Below are 19,197 nucleotides of genomic sequence, written 5' to 3'. Positions count from 1 at the left end.
TTGAATCCTCTACATAAGTATTCAATTACTTGAGTGGTGGCAATTTGCCCTGGACTAATTTAATATTGATAAGGATCTGCAGACCTGCAAAGGTATTGTGATAGCCCACTCACATGCTTATCACTTGTACAATAATCTTTCTCAAAATTTAGGTAAGAGAAATAAATATTAATATTGTTAAATTATTCGTTTAATTAAACTCAAATTATTAGTGATAGATATTGAATACATAAAAGAAAATTAAAAAAGAACCTGAATAGATAATCCGTTATAAATAAAATTAAAAATACAAATCATATAAAGTTTGAAAAAATCAATCATACATAAATAGATTCACTCCATCATAATCTTACTTCGTATACAATTATGCATATAATCTGTATAGCAAATTACATATCATTGATCATACTAATCAAGATCATGATACATTATATATTATTCTTGGAGTTAAGGATAATATAATATTACATAAATTTTGTCGAATTGTAAGTTGCACAATCACTCGTTATGTCCGATCAACCACAAAGGTGGCTTCTAAATTAGAAATAATCATTTCTATCTGGTCTTCCTCCTTTTTGAATTTTCCATCAGTAAATTGAAATTCATGATACTTTCCATCGACGACCTTTAATTTTCAAAGATACAGAAAGTGAACAAGAGTTAATTTCAAATCATAAAGATGAGTATATATATATAAAACAAAAACTCTGTCATCAAAAAATTTTTCTTATTAAAGACCTTAATGATTTGATCCTTTCAATTTTAGTATCAACATAATTTGTTTGCTATGGATTCTCTAATTACTTTTTTTTTTTTAAATAATAGCTAAGAATTTTAATTGCCTATGTATTATATTATATATTTTAATTCAACATATTAAATTTATTTATAACTCATCATCATTATTATTCAAAACATCATTTAAAATTATATTATATTAGTAACCATAAATTGCATTAATTATATATATCAACTTGTTTTGTAATTTTAATATTAAAACTTATTTAAAATTTTTTAACAATTTCATTTTAAAAATTAAATTAAAAATTAAATCACGTTAATTATAACTTACTGATCGACATGCCCAGTCTCCGCTAAAAATAAAATCCTCGGGTTCAAAACCATCGCAGTTGATGTGCATGAGGGTTGCATATTGTCCGCTCTTAGTGACAGGTTGGCCGTAGCCGATAACTAAGGATGCCGACCCCTGTGCATTGCATCCTTTACACTATGAAATAGATTGTGAAACCCAATTAGTCCAGTTAACTAAGAAAATTATGTAGAACAAAACATTTTGGAAGTAGATTTTCTATTGAAAAAACCTACCAAACCATTTAAGTAATTTTTCAAATTTTATGTTGCATCTTTAAATAATTTGACTTAATAAAGTTTTAAAATATTCTCAAATTATCTAAAAATTCATAATTCTACTAAATTCACAAAATAATTAATCCTACAAATTACCTTATATGTAGTTAACGATGGATCAGAAGTGCTTAAACAAATATGTTTATCACTTACTGCTTGACACGTTGTACACTGTAACTGCAATTAAGACACAAATAAATTAGTGCACTTAGAAATTAACAAAAAGAAAACACGTTAACAGTTAATTAACCTTAAAAAGGTATGGTAGTCCATTATCAGCACCACCAGCAGGTTGTAAATCAGTTGCATTTTCAAGCTTTGCTGTGATTTTTAATGCAAATTTGACCATTCTTGAAAAATTTGCAAAAGCAAAAGAAATTACAGAAAAAAAATCACTATTTCTTAGAGAAAATGTATTAATTTTGTATATGGCACTTTGATTTTGAAAGAAGAAGAGGGAGTCCATTTATATTGATTCAAAAAATGAAAATTTCATTGAAGCATAAAATACATGAAAGATAAGAAATTTCATGCATTTGTACATGAAAATTTCATTGAAGTATCAACAGATTTGTGTGTCTGTTTATTCATGCATTTGTACTTAGAAAAAAAGATAAGAAATCAATTAGCTAGAGAAAAGAAATGACTAGAGCATGTGCAAAGAATGAAAAAACACATGACCAGAAAGCAATTATGATAAAAGTTATTCTTGATAGAAGTATTACACAACAGATATATATCATGCAATATGTTGAATCGAGACCATACATGAGGCAGTAACCATTTTCTTTGACTCCGATTAAATAATAAGATACCAACTACATAAATTTCAAAAATTAAAATGTAGCAAAAAAAATTATAATATTATAATTAAAGACTAAAATATGAGTTCATTAACAAATTTCAAAATCTAAAATTGATAATTATAAAACTATAATATTAAAATAATTTTTTTAAGGAAAATTTCATTTTCTTTTTTATCATTAACTCCTAAATGTGTGTGTTTGTGTGAAAGGGGACATTAATTTTAAAAAAATACCTTTCATTATTTATAGTATTTATAATTATTTTTTTATTATTTAATTTAATTTTTAAATTTATATAAATTAAAAATTATTAGTACTTATAAATTCATGGGATTGTCAAAATTATCCATGATTGAATTTGATAGTGATAGATAGACCTTTATTTTGATTGACTAAAGAATAATAATAAGTATTATTATATTTAAAAAATAAATAAATTTGGTTTCCTATTTAAATTTAAATTCTATTTTATTTAAAAAAATTAAAATTTAATCATTTATATAATTTTAGAATTTATATAAATTTAAAATTCTTAATCCTATTTTATTTAAATTATACTTAATTAAATTTAGTTTTTTTAAAATATACTTAATTAAATTTAAATTATACTTAATTAAATCAAATAGAATTTAAATTTAATTTTTTTAAAATATAATAATAATAATAATTATTATTATTCTTATAAGTACACACAAATCTGTTGATACTTCAATGAAATTTTCATGTACAAATGCATGAAATTTCTTATCTTTCATGTATTTTATGCTTCAATGAAATTTTCATTTTTTGAATCAATATAAATGGACTCCCTCTTCTTCTTTCAAAATCAAAGTGCCATATACAAAATTAATACATTTTCTCTAAGAAATAGTGATTTTTTTTTTCTGTAATTTCTTTTGCTTTTGCAAATTTTTCAAGAATGGTCAAATTTGCATTAAAAATCACAGCAAAGCTTGAAAATGCAACTGATTTACAACCTGCTGGTGGTGCTGATAATGGACTACCATACCTTTTTAAGGTTAATTAACTGTTAACGTGTTTTCTTTTTGTTAATTTCTAAGTGCACTAATTTATTTGTGTCTTAATTGCAGTTACAGTGTACAACGTGTCAAGCAGTAAGTGATAAACATATTTGTTTAAGCACTTCTGATCCATCGTCAACTACATATAAGGTAATTTGTAGGATTAATTATTTTGTGAATTTAGTAGAATTATGAATTTTTAGATAATTTGAGAATATTTTAAAACTTTATTAAGTCAAATTATTTAAAGATGCAACATAAAATTTGAAAAATTACTTAAATGGTTTGGTAGGTTTTTTCAATAGAAAATCTACTTCCAAAATGTTTTGTTCTACATAATTTTCTTAGTTAACTGGACTAATTGGGTTTCACAATCTATTTCATAGTGTAAAGGATGCAATGCACAGGGGTCGGCATCCTTAGTTATCGGCTACGGCCAACCTGTCACTAAGAGCGGACAATATGCAACCCTCATGCACATCAACTGCGATGGTTTTGAACCCGAGGATTTTATTTTTAGCGGAGACTGGGCATGTCGATCAGTAAGTTATAATTAACGTGATTTAATTTTTAATTTAATTTTTAAAATTAAATTGTTAAAAAATTTTAAATAAGTTTAAATATTAAAATTACAAAACAAATTGATATATATAATTAATGCAATTTATGGTTACTAATATAATATAATTTTAAATAATGTTTTGAATAATAATGCTGATGAGTTATAAATAAATTTAATATGTTGAATTAAAATATATAATATAATACATAGGCAATCAAAATTCTTAGCTATTATTTTAAAAAAAAAAGTAATTAGAGAATCCATAGCAAACAAATTATGTTGATAGTAAAATTAAAAGGATCAAATCATTAAGGTCTTTAATAAGAAAAATTTTTTGATGACAGAGTTTTTGTTTTATATATATATACTCATCTTTATGATTTGAAATTAACTCTTGTTCACTTTATGTATCTTTGAAAATTAAAGGTCGTCGATGGAAAGTATCATGAATTTCAATTTACTGATGGAAAATTCAAAAAGGAGGAAGACCAGATAGAAATGATTATTTCTAATTTAGAAGCCGCCTTTGTGGTTGATCGGACATAACGAGTGATTGTGCAACTTACAATTCGACAAAATTTATGTAATATTATATTATCCTTAACTCCAAGAATAATATATAATGTATCATGATCTTGATTAGTATGATCAATGATATGTAATTTGCTATACAGATTATATGCATAATTGTATACGAAGTAAGATTATGATGGAGTGAATCTATTTATGTATGATTGATTTTTTCAAACTTTATATGATTTGAATTTTTAATTTTATTTATAACGGATTATCTATTCAGGTTCTTTTTTAATTTTCTTTTATGTATTCAATATCTATCACTAATAATTTGAATTTAATTAAACGAATAAATTAACAATATTAATATTTATTTCTCTTACCTAAATTTTGAGAAAGATTATTGTACAAGTGATAAGCATGTGAGTGGGCTATCACAATACCTTTGCAGGTCTGCAGATCCTTATCAATATTAAATTAGTCCAGGGCAAATTGCCACCACTCAAGTAATTGAATACTTATGTAGAGGATTCAACCACTAAGCCCATCCAGAGACAGGTTCATTAGTCGAGGATGAGCAGGTGTTATCCCGTCCAGCAAGCACATTGTCCACCAAATCATTTTCTTCGACTTTAGTTCTATGCAAGACATTTAATCCGAGCCACTTATTGAATCGGTGAAAATAAAAAATTAAACCATGTTCAAAGTTTAATCAATATATTATTAAATAAATATTAATTATATATTATAAATTAATTGTCTCTGAAAAAACAATACTAATGCATTGTAATAATCATTAATTTAATATCTTTTAAAAATAATAATTGAAATAAAATTAATTAGGTTGTAAAATGTAATTTTTTAATTATTTAAATTAAATAAAAATATTTTATAATAAAATACTAAAATAAAATTTTCATCATAATAAAATTATTCATATCAAGAAAAGATGAATTTTGATATATAAAAATTTCATATATATATATATATATATATATATATAGGAAACGTGTAGTGCAGCTGGCAATTGCTAATAACTGTTCCTTCATCTCATGCCAAGCGAGTTCGAAATCTGTACATGTGATCTTTACTTATTTTTTATTATTATTATAATGTAAGTCGATCTTCTCACGATTTATCCGTTAGAATCCAATCTGATTCACTATTTACGGACTGATTTAATTGGATTGATTTTGATTTACTAAAAAGAGTGTTTTGAATATAACCGAGTCGGTTACTAATATAATTTCTAATTAAACTAATTGAATTGGTCAATCCAATTTGACTTTAATAATAACTGTTTATATTATTAAATTAATTCTTTTGATTAAGGTTTGATTAACTAAAAACCGATTTAGTAATGAAAATGAATGGATTTTATTGTTTTTGTGGGTTTGAAAATTCATATTTTTCATTATTATTTCTACACGTTAGAGAATTTTAATTTTCACAATCAAGAAAATTATCATTCCTTTTTTCCAATCTAAGAAATTAAAACGTAAGATTGATAATTATTATCATGTTAAAGGCTAAATATTCAATTTCATCCATATATTTATTTTTGGATGATTAATTATAATTAAAAATATGAAATTATAATTATATTAATTAAAAAAATATTATTTTTATTATTTTCATATAATTAAATAAAATAAAGATATTATAATTAGAATTAGAATTAAGATAATTATAATAAAAAATATAAAAATAACATTTTTATATTTCATATTATTAATTAAAAATAAAAATTTTTGTATAATTAAATAAAATTGAAAATTTATAATTAATTATGATTAAAAAAATAAACTATTATTTTTATATTTTCATTTGATTAATTAAAATTTAAAAAGTAAAATATATAAAAAAAAATAAACAAGTAATATTATGATGATTTCAGTCAAGACAAAATAAATTTGATTCTCATTTGGTAATTTATATATGTAAATTAATCATTTTAAATCAAAATCTTATCTCAATTCTATAATGAAGTAAATATATATAAAAATTTATCAAATTTGTTTTAGATTATGCTACCTTTCAATTCTAATAATGATTTTAATTTCAATGTGAAAATCAAATGCACCCTCAATTATTTTCTTGTCTTTATGTGATTAAATTAATTCTTTTAGTTAATCATGCGAATACAAACAACTAGTATTTTAACCATAATTGTTAAAATTAGATCAAATCGATTTGGTTGATTGGTTTAATAAGAAATTAAATCATTATCCAATACGATTCAACTATTAAACCCTAATTTGCTGAAAATTGATATAAATCAGTTACGCTAGTTGGGTAATTGATGAACCGGTAACCCAACTAAATTTGAAATGGTTTTCCAAAGCTACTCAATTAGGTAAAGTACATGAAATGAAGCACGCACGCTAGCTGTGCTTCGAACTTGTGAACACTAGTCACTGCTTTTGACTTGTGACCACCACTACTCCTTCGCTAACGACCAATTGTTATATATATTTTAACTTATTTTATTTATTGAGATTCTTGATTCAATGGGTTTTTTTTTAAATATTATATCTTATTTATTTCAAAAAATATTATATATCATTTTTATATTATTTTTTGTCATAAACTCTATATATTTTCATATTAAATATGATTTATTAACGCACAATTTTTGATGTAATATTTCTCATTCTAAGTTGCCTATTATTAATTATTTAAGTTTTATTATTTTTACAATTAGATTATAAATTTGAATAAATTAAAAATAATTTTTAAATAAAAATATTATAATTTGAAAACATATTAAAAATGATAAGATGCAAGTGCCACAAAAAAATTAGTACATATATAAATGTATAAAAGGGGAGAAAGAACATCCATATTTTCAAAATACTCTCAATTTTTTATAATAATTACAATATTAAAAATTTTAATATCAATTAAATTTTAATAATTTAATACTGTAATTTTTACTTGACAAAAAATTCTAAATGAAATAAAACTCTATTCATAAATAAATTTTATTAATTTAATTTATTTTTACATTTTTGTGGTCTACTATATATTATTTTATTAATAAATAAATTCTTACTTATTCATTAATCTGTTGATTATATTTATATTACTATTTCATAATTATTTATTGATATGTGATCTGTGACCTCCAGCTCATTTAACTCATAATGCTTTGTTTCCTTTATTTCCTTTTTACCTTCATGTAATTGCTATTTATTTTTGTTCAGGGCTTTTCTAGATGGCTTCAATATAGTTCTAATCCTCTTAATTGTCAAGATCGACACCGTCACCGGAATAGTGAGATGCACAGAACTATGCATATAGGGGTGTTACATGAACTAATATTAATAATTGGTGTATGGCAGCGAAGTTAGACATTAGTAAGGCTTATGAATGTGTAGAATGTCCATATCTTCAACTTATGCTTAATAAGTTTGGTTTTCATCCTATTTGGGTTTCTTGGATCATGGAATGTGTCTCCTCAGTCTCTTATTCCATTCAATTAAATGGACATCAGAGCAATGTATATAGAAACAAAATTTTCTTGTGCAGGTTATTGCTAAAAAATTCAACATTTCACATTTGTAATCCTTTTTAATGACTAAGTTTCTAGGCGAGAAGAATCTAACTTAGTATGCAAGAGCATCAGGAAACTTAGGGGGCAGTCTCAACCACAGGCTCCCAAGGCGGTGCTGATAGAGGCCATGTTCAAAATGAAGGCACGTATCCACCACCTCACAAGTGAAAGGAACACGTGGCTAATCGATCTAGAGCATCAATGTAAACTAGCCTCCCAAGCAGCAAGACTGTTGCTCCACCCAAATTCTTAATACTGACCTTGTAACTCACCCAAAAATTTGACTATTTTTTAGTATAAAAATCATTGCCTTGTATATGGGAAGACGATGCTAAACCTGGTTTAAGGGTCTCACACACTTGAAGTTTTTTTTTTTGAAATTATTTGTCAGATTTAGAAAATCAAGGAGCATTAATCTTTTTTTTTTTTTTCTAATTTTACCCTTTATTTCGACTAAATACAATAAATATTTCTACACAATTTTTAAGGTGAAATAAAGGGTAATTTAATCAATTACTAATATGTTTTTATAAAAAAAAAACGAGATTATTCAATCAAAATATACCTTAATTACCATGCAAAACCCAAATGCGAAGGTAAAAAAAAAAATGGAAGCATGACATCATGTTTTGCCTACAAAATTGCAATCGACATAGAAATTTTAATTAAAAACTAAAGTTAAAAAACAAAAAGTCAATAGATTAATTTTAAGAGGTATAAAATATTATCCATTTAACCACTTGAAATTGAAATTGAAACCTGTAACGCCCTCACCATAGGTAGTCCAGATAATTAATCTGTTCAAGACTCATGTTTGTTCTGGATACCAAAATGTCCGAACTACACCTAAACTATAGTGAGGAGGCATAAATTAATGAAATAAATATAAAAAAAAATATAGGAAAATTTTTGAGAAATAAAATAAAATTTAGAGAATTTATTAATTGGTATAAAAAAATAAAAATAATCCGATGAGCACTATGAAAGGCATTTTGGTCATTTCACCCCTAGAGGTGAATTTTGACTTAAATGTCAAATTAAAATTTGGAAATAGAATAATTAACATAAATTAATTTTATGAATTTAAATTTGAAAAATGAGAAGAGAAAGAAGAAGAAAAGAAAAGAAAAGAAAAGGAAAGAAAAGAAAAGAAAGGAAATAGATTTATGAAATTTAAAAACAATAAAGTACACATAAATGTATATATATAAATAACCACAAAGACAAAACCCCACCAACCATCTTCTTCTTCCTCTTCTCTCACTCTCCTTGCCGTCTCCCTTGGTCTCTCCCTCCCCACCATTGTTATCAAGCTTAAAGCTTGATTTCCCAAGCTTTCACTCACCAAAACCCATAGACCCCTTCATTAAAAAGTTAGCTCACTCCATAAGGAAGCCATTGATAGTGAAAAGAAGAAGAAAAGTTGAAGTTTAACAAGTTACCCAAGAGGTTAGTGCCTAATCTTCCTTTCTTCCTTTATTAATCCTTGAGTTAAGGTTAAAATGAAGTGAAATTTGTAAGAAACTAAAAGAAATAGGTGAGTTATGGGGGGAGTGAATTTTTGGTATCCATGGTGAGTGATGGTTTTTGATGACTATGATGTATATAAAGTGATTTAATGATGTTGGTTGATGCATTATAAGTATTAGAAGTTAATTTACATTAAGATTTTATGAGGTTGAAATTGTGAGTTAGGGTTTGGCCTAACTTTGGTATTTTTGTATTATACCATGCAATTGGGATTATTGAGATGTGTTGATAATATTTAGAAGTGCCTTGAATGTCAAATTGAAGCAAGGAAGTTGGAGGAGAAATGAATTATTGGAAGTGTTATTTTCTGCAGGTTGTGTTTGTTGAGGGCAGTATACATTTTAGGCCATAAATGAAATTGTGTGACCCCAATTAGTATGAGGCCAATTGGAGGTGAAACTAGACTCAAAATAGCCCATTTTCCATGAAGAAACCATGCCCATATTTTGTCCAAAACTTGACCTAAATACTGCCCAAATTCGGATTTCCCTACACCAAACCCAGAAAATGACCAAATGAATAGTACATATTCATTCGGTCATAACTCTCTCTATACTGGTCCAAATGACCTAAAATTTCACCCATGGAAAGTTTAGACATAGGGATACACTTTTCATGAGGACCACTTAACCCAGTTTTGCCTTTAACCAATTCAAATTGGTAGCACAATTTGGGTCACTGAAACTGCCAACCCAGAAAATGACCAAATGAACAGTACGTATTCGTTTGTTCATAACTCTCTCTATACTAGTCCAAATGACCTAAAATTTCACCCATTGAAAGTTTAGACATAGGGCTACACTTTTCATGAAGACCACTTAACCAAGTTTTGCCTTTAACCAATTCAAATTGGTAGCATAAGTTGGGTCACTGAAACTACCAACCCAGAAAATGACCAAATGAACAGTACGTATTCATTTGGTCATAACTCTCTCTATACTAGTCCAAATGACCTAAAATTTCACCCATGAAATGTTAGACATAGGGCTACACTTTTCATGAGGACCACTTAACCTAGTTTTGCCTTTAACCAATTCAAATTGTTAGCACAAGTTGGGTCACTAAAACTGCCAACCCAAAAAATGTCCCAAAATACTATTCCTTTGGTATTTTGACCATAACTTGAGTTCTGTAACCCCAAACTCAGTGATTCAAAAACTAAAATTCAAGTTTAAACATAGAGAAGCAATTGTTATGAAGGAATTGTGACTAAATAGACATCTCAACCTAGTCAAATTCCTAGATAAAGATAACACATCAACATGAACCTAAAGAAAGGTTCATGGGAAAAATGCTATATATGATAATTAAAATACTCATAAGGAGAATTAAATATTAAAAATGATATGAATATGTAAATTGGGACTAATGTCCTATTAATATGAAATTAATGGTACCAATGAACAGTACTAGAAAATAGTAATAGTGAACAGTGCAAAATTAATTAAAAATGTTTAATTGCCCATAGTATACCTAGACTTATTTATTTAGTTTGGAAAAATTGATATACCAATTAGGGACTACAGATAGCGATCGCCACCTAAAAATCATGAACTGACAATATATGTCTGGTATGATTGTTCTACAGGCTATATGCCTACTTACGGGCCATTGTGCCTACTCTATTTCTGGCTTTACAAGCCTGACAGCGGGTCTCGTGCCCGATACCGCCTCGTGGTTCGATGACGATATCTTTGGATAGACATATGGCTGTCTAACCAGTATACACCCGTACATCCAGCTTTTATAATTTGTTATAAGTTTTCTTGGGCACTGATAAAAAAATTAATTAAGATTTAAAATACAATAAGTAATCATAAAAGATCCCGATAATGTTAATTATTTCCAAAGAGTAATAAAAATGTAAAAGACCCAGAAATTATGAGTCGCATATATTGTTTCAAATTATTAAATTATTGTTATTATAAATTATGTACCACTAAGCATTATGCTTAGCGCGTTGGTTTTCCATCGCGTAGGTACTGGAGATCAGCCGCATCCCCCAAAGACGCAAAGAAGCGATCGATGAGTGCACTGACAAAGCTCTGATCAGATCTGCCATTGTTCAGAGTCACCTCACCGGTCTTTTGTATTTTGGTAGGGCCCATGTATAGACTAGTATTTTGGTTCATTATGTTTAGTTATGATGTAATTACTAGTTTATGATGTATTTCATTTTGGACTTGAAATGAAAACTTATAATTTATTATCTATGAATTTCCATGTGAATGCAATAGATGACACTTCATTTTGAAATCTCATAAATAGTTGTGAATGATATGATAAAAGAGAATATGATATGGAAATATGTGAGATGACTATGAATATGTTAACAGGTGATAGTGGAACCTGCCAGATGCAAAAAAAAAAAAAAAAAAAAAACAGAGGAGGATCTGTCCGGGTCTCCACAGAAATAAGATATAAAAAAAAAAATTCTACACATAAATTACCTGATTTAAATGACATTAAAATTTACAATAAACATGATAAGACAATATAGGGTGCTCCGGCACCGAATGTGGCACTTCTTACTCGACTATACAATAGACGGGTAAGGGGCGTCACAAAACCTCTTATCTATGAGAGGAGACTCATGATTTCCTACAAATAGAGGACACGGCGTGTCCTCTACTTACCACGCTAACACCAATAGATTTTGTCGGAATATTTTAATTTTTTATTTATTTTTTTATAATTTTGAATATCCATGTCCTTGTTACTCATGTATTATGTGTTCTTGCTGCTGATCTTGAACAATGAAGATAAATCAATGGATGTTTGTTTCCTGAAATTCACCCAAAATCAACTTGAGAAAGACAAATTCTTGTAAATTGTCATTTAGTAGTTTGAAACAACTAAATTAATTGCTACAGTTACTTGGCTCCCGAATGCTTCATGTATGGCAAGGTAAATGACAATATCAATTTCTATGTACATGGTGTTGTGCTCCTTATGCTTCTCGGGAAGGAAGCCCATAAGCAGTGATCATCCAAAAGGCCAAGAAAGCCCTAGTTGTATGGGTATGTCCTCTTTAACTGTGGAATTCATTAGTACATTTTTGCTTTTCATTTTGCCCATAAAAATAAGTTAATTTACTTGTCTACACAAATATTAATTAGCTAAATATTAATTAGGCAAATATTAATAAGCCTAGTGATATTGTTTTATAATTTTTTTAAAATATTAATTAGCTAAATATTGAAATATCTCTTGTTTTTTTAATGTTAGATTACATATTTTTATTTATTATTAAATTTAAGTATAATTATAATTAATGGGCTAATTTTATATAATATATTAACTTATAAAGATTAAAAAATGTCTTGTCAAATTAATCTAATACAATTTAATATTAATTGTATTATATCGTGTAACCTATAAAATAAAAAGATCAAGGGTTATGTTTGTTATTAAATTTTTGATATGATTTATTAATCGCGTCATATTCATATCAACTTTTAATCGTGCTTGTATTATATTTGTGCTAACATGAATGTGAATTTCTGTTTATTTAGTTAATTATTAAAAAAAGACTAATTTTTTTTTAGAAAAAAAAAACATGAAGTAACTATTTTGAAAAAAAAACTGATTTTACAATTATAATTATTGCTGTATAAATTTTTATTTTAAATTATATTATAATAAAAATTTAATTAAGTATAATTTAAATAAAATAGGATTAAGAATTTTAAATTTATATAAATTCTAAAATTATATAAATGATTAAATTTTAATTTTTTAAATAAAATAGAATTTAAATTTAACTAGGAAATCAAATTTAATTTTTTTCAAAATATAATAATAATTATTATTATTCTTTAGTCAATCAAAATAAAGGTCAATCTATCACTATCAAATTCAATCATGGATAATTTTGACAATCCCATGAATTTATAAGTAACAATAATTTTTAATTTATATAAATTTAAAAATTAAATTAAATAATAAAAAATAATTATAAATACTATAAATAATGAAAGGTATTTTTTTTAAAATTAATGTCCCCTTTCACACAAACACACACATTTAGGAGTTAATTTTTTTAAAATTAATATCAATTTTAGATTTTGAAATTTGTTAATGAACTCATATTTTAGTCTTTAATTATAATATTATAATTTTTTTTGCTACATTTTAATTTTTGAAATTTATGTAGTTGGTATCTTATTATTTAATCGGAGTCAAAGAAAATGGTTACTGCCTCATGTATGGTCTAGATTCAACATATTGCATGATATATATCTGTTGTGTAATACTTCTATCAAGAATAACTTTTATCATAATTGCTTTCTGGTCATGTGTTTTTTCATTCTTTGCACATGCTCTAGTCATTTCTTTTCTCTAGCTAATTTATTTCTTATCTTTTTTTCTAAGTACAAATGCATGAATAAACAGACACACAAATCTGTTGATACTTCAATGAAATTTTCATGTACAAATGCATGAAATTTCTTATCTTTCATGTATTTTATGCTTGAATGAAATTTTCATTTTTTGAATCAATATAAATGGACTCCCTCTTCTTCTTTCAAAATCAAAGTTCCATATACAAAATTAATACATTTTCTCTAAGAAATAGTGATTTTTTTTTCTGTAATTTCTTTTGCTTTTGCAAATTTTTCAAGAATGGTCAAATTTGCATTAAAAATCACAGCAAAGCTTGAAAATGCAACTGATTTACAACCTGCTGGTGGTGCTGATAATGGACGACCATACCTTTTTAAGGTTAATTAACTGTTAACGTGTTTTCTTTTTGTTAATTTTTAAGTGCACTAATTTATTTGTGTCTTAATTGCAGTTACAGTGTACAACGTGTCAAGCAGTAAGTGATAATCATATTTGTTTAAGCACTTCTGATCCATTGTCAACTACATATAAGGTAATTTGTAGGATTAATTATTTTGTGAATTTAGTAGAATTATAAATTTTTAGATAATTTGAGAATATTTCAAAACTTTATTAAGTCAAATTATTTAAAGATGCAATGTAAAATTTGAAAAATTACTTAAATGGTTTGGTAGGTTTTTTCAATAGAAAATCTACTTCCAAAATGTTTTGTTCTACATAATTTTCTTAGTTAACTGGACTAATTGGGTTTTACAATCTATTCCATAGTGTAAAGGATGCAATGCACAGGGGTCGGCATCCTTAGTTATCGGCTACGGCCAACCTGTCACTAAGAGCGGACAATATGCAACCCTCATGCACATCAACTGCGATGGTTTTGAACCCGAGGATTTTATTTTTAGCGGAGACTGGGCATGTCGATCAGTAAGTTATAATTAACGTGATTTAATTTTTAATTTAATTTTTAAAATTAAATTGTTAAAAAATTTTAAATAAGTTTAAATATTAAAATTACAAAACAAGTTGATATATATAATTAATGCAATTTATGGTTACTAATATAATATAATTTTAAATAATGTTTTGAATAATAATGATGATGAGTTATAAATAAATTTAATATGTTGATTTAAAATATATAATATAATACATAGGCAATTAAAATTCTTAGCTATTATTTAAAAAAAAAAAGTAATTAGAGAATCCATAGCAAACAAATTATGTTGATACTAAAATTGAAAGGATCAAATCATTAAGGTCTTTAATAAGAAAAATTTTTTGATGACAGAGTTTTTGTTTTATATATATATACTCATCTTTATGATTTGAAATTAACTATTGTTCACTTTTTGTATCTTTGAAAATTAAAGGTTGTCAATGGAAAGTATCATGAATTTCAATTTACTGATGGAAAATTCAAAAAGGAGGAAGACCAGATAAAAATAATTATTTCTAATTTAGAAGCTACCTTTGTGGTTGATCGGACATAACGAGTGATTGTGCAACTTACAATTTGACAAAATTTATGTAATATTATATTATCCTTAACTCCAAGAATAATATATAATGTATCATGATCTTGATTAGTATGATCAATGATATGTAATTTGCTATACAGATTATATGCATAATTGTATACGAAGTAAGATTATGATGGAGTGAATCTATTTATGTATGATTGATTTTTTCAAACTTTATATGATTTGTATTTTTAATTTTATTTATAACGGATTATCTATTCAGGTTCTTTTTTAATTTTCTTTTATGTATTCAATATCTATTACTAATAATTTGAATTTAATTAAATGAATAATTTAACAATATAAATAATCATTTCTATCTGGTCTTCCTCCTTTTTGAATTTTCCATCAGTAAATTGAAATTCATGATACTTTCCATCGACGACCTTTAATTTTCAAAGATACAGAAAGTGAACAAGAGTTAATTTCAAATCATAAAGATGAGTATATATATATAAAACAAAAACTCTGTCATCAAAAATTTTTTCTTATTAAAGACCTTAATGATTTGATCCTTTCAATTTTAGTATCAACATAATTTGTTTGCTATGGATTCTCTAATTACTTTTTTTTTTTTAAATAATAGCTTAGAATTTTAATTGCCTATGTATTATATTATATATTTTAATTCAACATATTAAATTTATTTATAACTCATCATCATTATTATTCAAAACATTATTTAAAATTATATTATATTAGTAACCATAAATTGCATTAATTATATATATCAACTTGTTTTGTAATTTTAATATTTAAACTTATTTAAAATTTTTTAACAATTTAATTTTAAAAATTAAATTAAAAATTAAATCACGTTAATTATAACTTACTGATCGACATGCCCAGTCTCCGCTAAAAATAAAATCCTCGGGTTCAAAACCATCGCAGTTGATGTGCATGAGGGTTGCATATTGTCCGCTCTTAGTGACAAAGTTGGTCAGAGTCGATAACTAAGGATGCCGACATGCATTGCATCCTTTACACTATGAAATAGATTGTGAAACCCAATTAGTCCAGATTAACTAAGAAAATTATGTAGGACAAAACATTTTGGAAGTATATTTTATATTGAAAAAACCTACCAAACCATTTAAGTAATTTTTCAAATTTTATGTTGCATCTTTAAATAATTTGACTTAATAAAGTTTTAAAATATTCTCAAATTATCTAAAAATTCATAATTCTACTAAATTCACAAAATAATTAATCCTACAAATTACCTTATATGTAGTTAACGATGGATCAGAAGTGCTTAAACAAATATGTTTATCACTTACTGCTTGACACGTTGTACACTGTAACTGCAATTAAGACACAAATAAATTAGTGCACTTAGAAATTAACAAAAAGAAAACACGTTAACAGTTAATTAACCTTAAAAGGTATGGTAGTCCATTATCAGCACCACCAGCAGGTTGTAAATCAGTTGCATTTTCAAGCTTTGCTGTGATTTTTAATGCAAATTTGACCATTCTTGAAAAATTTGCAAAAGCAAAAGAAATTACAGGAAAAAAAAATCACTATTTCTTAGAGAAAATGTATTAATTTTGTATATGGCACTTTGATTTTGAAAGAAGAAGAGGGAGTCCATTTATATTGATTCAAAAAATGAAAATTTCATTGAAGCATAAAATACATGAAAGATAAGAAATTTCATGCATTTGTACATGAAAATTTCATTGAAGTATCAACAGATTTGTGTGTCTGTTTATTCATGCATTTGTACTTAGAAAAAAAGATAAGAAATCAATTAGCTAGAGAAAAGAAATGACTAGAGCATGTGCAAAGAATGAAAAAACACATGACCAGAAAGCAATTATGATAAAAGTTATTCTTGATAGAAGTATTACACAACAGATACATATCATGCAATATGTTGAATCGAGACCATACATGAGGCAGTAACCATTTTCTTTGACTCCGATTAAATAATAAGATACCAACTACATAAATTTCAAAAATTAAAATGTAGCAAAAAAAATTATAATATTATAATTAAAGACTAAAATATGAGTTCATTAACAAATTTCAAAATCTAAAATTGATAATTATAAAACTATAATATTAAAATAATTTTTTTTATGAAATTTTCATTTTCTTTTTTATCATTAACTCCTAAATGTGTGTGTTTGTGTGAAAGGGGACATTAATTTTAAAAAAATACCTTTCATTATTTATAGTATTTATAATTATTTTTTTATTATTTAATTTAATTTTTAAATTTATATAAATTAAAAATTATTAGTACTTATAAGTTCAAGGGATTGTCAAAATTATCCATGATTGAATTTGATAGTGATAGATTGACCTTTATTTTGATTGACTAAAGAATAATAATAATAATTATTATTATTATTATTATATTTTAAACAAATTAAATTTAAATTCTATTTTATTTAAAAATTTAAAATTTAATCATTTATATAATTTTAGAATTTATATAAATTTAAAATTCTTAATCCTATTTTATTTAAATTATACTTAATTAATTGTTTATTATACTCTAACTTAAAATTAAATTTTATAAAACAATAATTATAATTGTAAAATCGAGTTTTTTTTCCCAAAATCCTTACTTCATGTTTTTTTAATGAGAAAATTGGTTGTTTTTTTAATAATTAACTAAATAATCTGAAATTTATTTTTTTTTTTGGTAAGATTTATATCTTATAAAAACTTATGGATTTCCAATTGAAATTCAAAGTGTTTAACTTCATTTTATATAGCATTTTTCTTTCAAAGACAATTTTTAAATAAATTAATTATAGAATTTATAATTTAATTTTTATTAATTAAATTTTTTAATTAATTTATAATATTAAAATATAATTTATATATTTATCTATAATCTATATATCTATTTATAATCTATAATATATTTTATATAAAAGTGAAAAATGAGAGAATAATGGAATTGACAAAAAAGGATATGCTTGAATTTGATAATATGACAATTTGTCCATCTAAAAATTAAGATAAGGATTTATTATTCTCTAAAAAATTCTTTAATTTAATTATTAGATTAATTTTCTATTTAAATTTAAATTTTATTCTTTTTCTCATCTAATTTTTATTAAAAATTAAATTAATTAATTTATATCATAAATATTTTCTAAGTATAATTTCAGGATTAATAGTTACACATTTTTATTTAATATACTCAATTATTCCTCATCACTCTTTCTTATTCAACTCATCCGACTCGATTACAAATTAATGGTGGAGAGTCTTGCATTGAAACTGTTGCACTATGTAAATCTAGCATTCACCAATTGGAGAGTTGAGTATATTTTAAACTACTTGACTGCTAGAGATGAAATATTCTGACTCTTAAATCAGTGTTTTCGAATCTGTTAGAGACTAAGAATTTGATAGAATCACTAGCATCATACAGTGTGAAACTCTATTTATCTTTGATCTTGAAAACTGTAATAAGAGTTATTTAGGATAGGATGGGAAGTCTGATAGAACTCTAATAATGATCTTTAATTTTTCTTAGAGTGAAAGAAAAATAGTTATTAAAGTTTAATTATATATATGTAATTCTACCACGGTTCATTATTAGATAAGGATTCTATAATATATAATATATGATTATAATAATACTATATTTTACTCTGTTTGTGAGTATATAAAATTACTTCAAATAAGATATCTTAATTTTTTAACAATAATACCCACTAACTTCAAGTGTGGTTTGTAATTCATACAAATAGCATTAAGGGTATCAGACCAAAACATAGCCCTCTCCACAAGTTAGGAGTCTCTAGGGATGGCAATTCGGATTGGTAGGTCACATTCATGTTAGCACAAATATAATACAAGCACGATTAAAAGTTGACATAAATATGACGCGATTAATAAATCATATCAAAAATTTAATAACAAACATAATCCTTGATCTTTTTATTTTATAGGTTACACGATATAATACAATTAATATTAAATTATATTAGATTAATTTGAC

The 19,197-nt window shown here is 25.3% G+C and overlaps 3 protein-coding genes across 3 annotated transcripts; 2 read left to right on the top strand and 1 right to left on the bottom strand.

Annotated features, from left to right (window-relative positions):
• Nucleotides 1-505: 505 nt before the first annotated feature.
• On the bottom strand, nucleotides 506-1,717 carry LOC131178326 (uncharacterized). The gene is made up of 4 exons (XM_058143283.1): nucleotides 1,619-1,717; nucleotides 1,465-1,545; nucleotides 1,073-1,228; nucleotides 506-625 (listed from the first exon to the last, which is right to left on the bottom strand). The coding sequence occupies exons 1-4, from the start codon at nucleotides 1,715-1,717 to the stop codon at nucleotides 506-508; spliced, it is 456 nt and encodes a 151-aa protein (XP_057999266.1).
• Nucleotides 1,718-3,093: 1,376 nt separating this feature from the next.
• LOC131178325 (uncharacterized) lies at nucleotides 3,094-4,304 on the top strand. The gene is made up of 4 exons (XM_058143282.1): nucleotides 3,094-3,192; nucleotides 3,266-3,346; nucleotides 3,583-3,738; nucleotides 4,185-4,304. Exons 1-4 carry the CDS (start codon nucleotides 3,094-3,096, stop codon nucleotides 4,302-4,304), a joined length of 456 nt encoding a protein of 151 aa, XP_057999265.1.
• Nucleotides 4,305-13,986: 9,682 nt separating this feature from the next.
• LOC131178324 (uncharacterized) lies at nucleotides 13,987-15,197 on the top strand. The gene is made up of 4 exons (XM_058143281.1): nucleotides 13,987-14,085; nucleotides 14,159-14,239; nucleotides 14,476-14,631; nucleotides 15,078-15,197. Exons 1-4 carry the CDS (start codon nucleotides 13,987-13,989, stop codon nucleotides 15,195-15,197), a joined length of 456 nt encoding a protein of 151 aa, XP_057999264.1.
• Nucleotides 15,198-19,197: the final 4,000 nt, after the last annotated feature.

Source organism: Hevea brasiliensis, chromosome 3 (genome assembly GCF_030052815.1).
Source record: "Hevea brasiliensis isolate MT/VB/25A 57/8 chromosome 3, ASM3005281v1, whole genome shotgun sequence".
NCBI classification, from domain to species: Eukaryota; Viridiplantae; Streptophyta; class Magnoliopsida; order Malpighiales; family Euphorbiaceae; genus Hevea; species Hevea brasiliensis.
The sequence above is the reverse complement of the archived record's forward strand: the minus strand, read 5'-3'. Positions and strand labels throughout refer to the sequence as shown.

Bases quoted from the DNA above. Each gene is read 5' to 3' on its own strand.
- LOC131178325 (XM_058143282.1), top strand. From the start codon at position 3,094: ATGGTCAAATTTGCATTAAAAATCACAGCAAAGCTTGAAAATGCAACT. The intron at 3,347-3,582 runs GTAATTTGTAGG...TCTATTTCATAG, and splicing joins CATCGTCAACTACATATAAG to TGTAAAGGATGCAATGCACA. The intron at 3,739-4,184 runs GTAAGTTATAAT...TGAAAATTAAAG, and splicing joins GAGACTGGGCATGTCGATCA to GTCGTCGATGGAAAGTATCA.
- LOC131178326 (XM_058143283.1), bottom strand. From the start codon at position 1,717: ATGGTCAAATTTGCATTAAAAATCACAGCAAAGCTTGAAAATGCAACT. The intron at 1,229-1,464 runs GTAATTTGTAGG...TCTATTTCATAG, and splicing joins CATCGTTAACTACATATAAG to TGTAAAGGATGCAATGCACA. The intron at 626-1,072 runs GTAAGTTATAAT...TGAAAATTAAAG, and splicing joins GAGACTGGGCATGTCGATCA to GTCGTCGATGGAAAGTATCA.
- LOC131178324 (XM_058143281.1), top strand. From the start codon at position 13,987: ATGGTCAAATTTGCATTAAAAATCACAGCAAAGCTTGAAAATGCAACT. The intron at 14,086-14,158 runs GTTAATTAACTG...TCTTAATTGCAG, and splicing joins GACGACCATACCTTTTTAAG to TTACAGTGTACAACGTGTCA. The intron at 14,240-14,475 runs GTAATTTGTAGG...TCTATTCCATAG, and splicing joins CATTGTCAACTACATATAAG to TGTAAAGGATGCAATGCACA.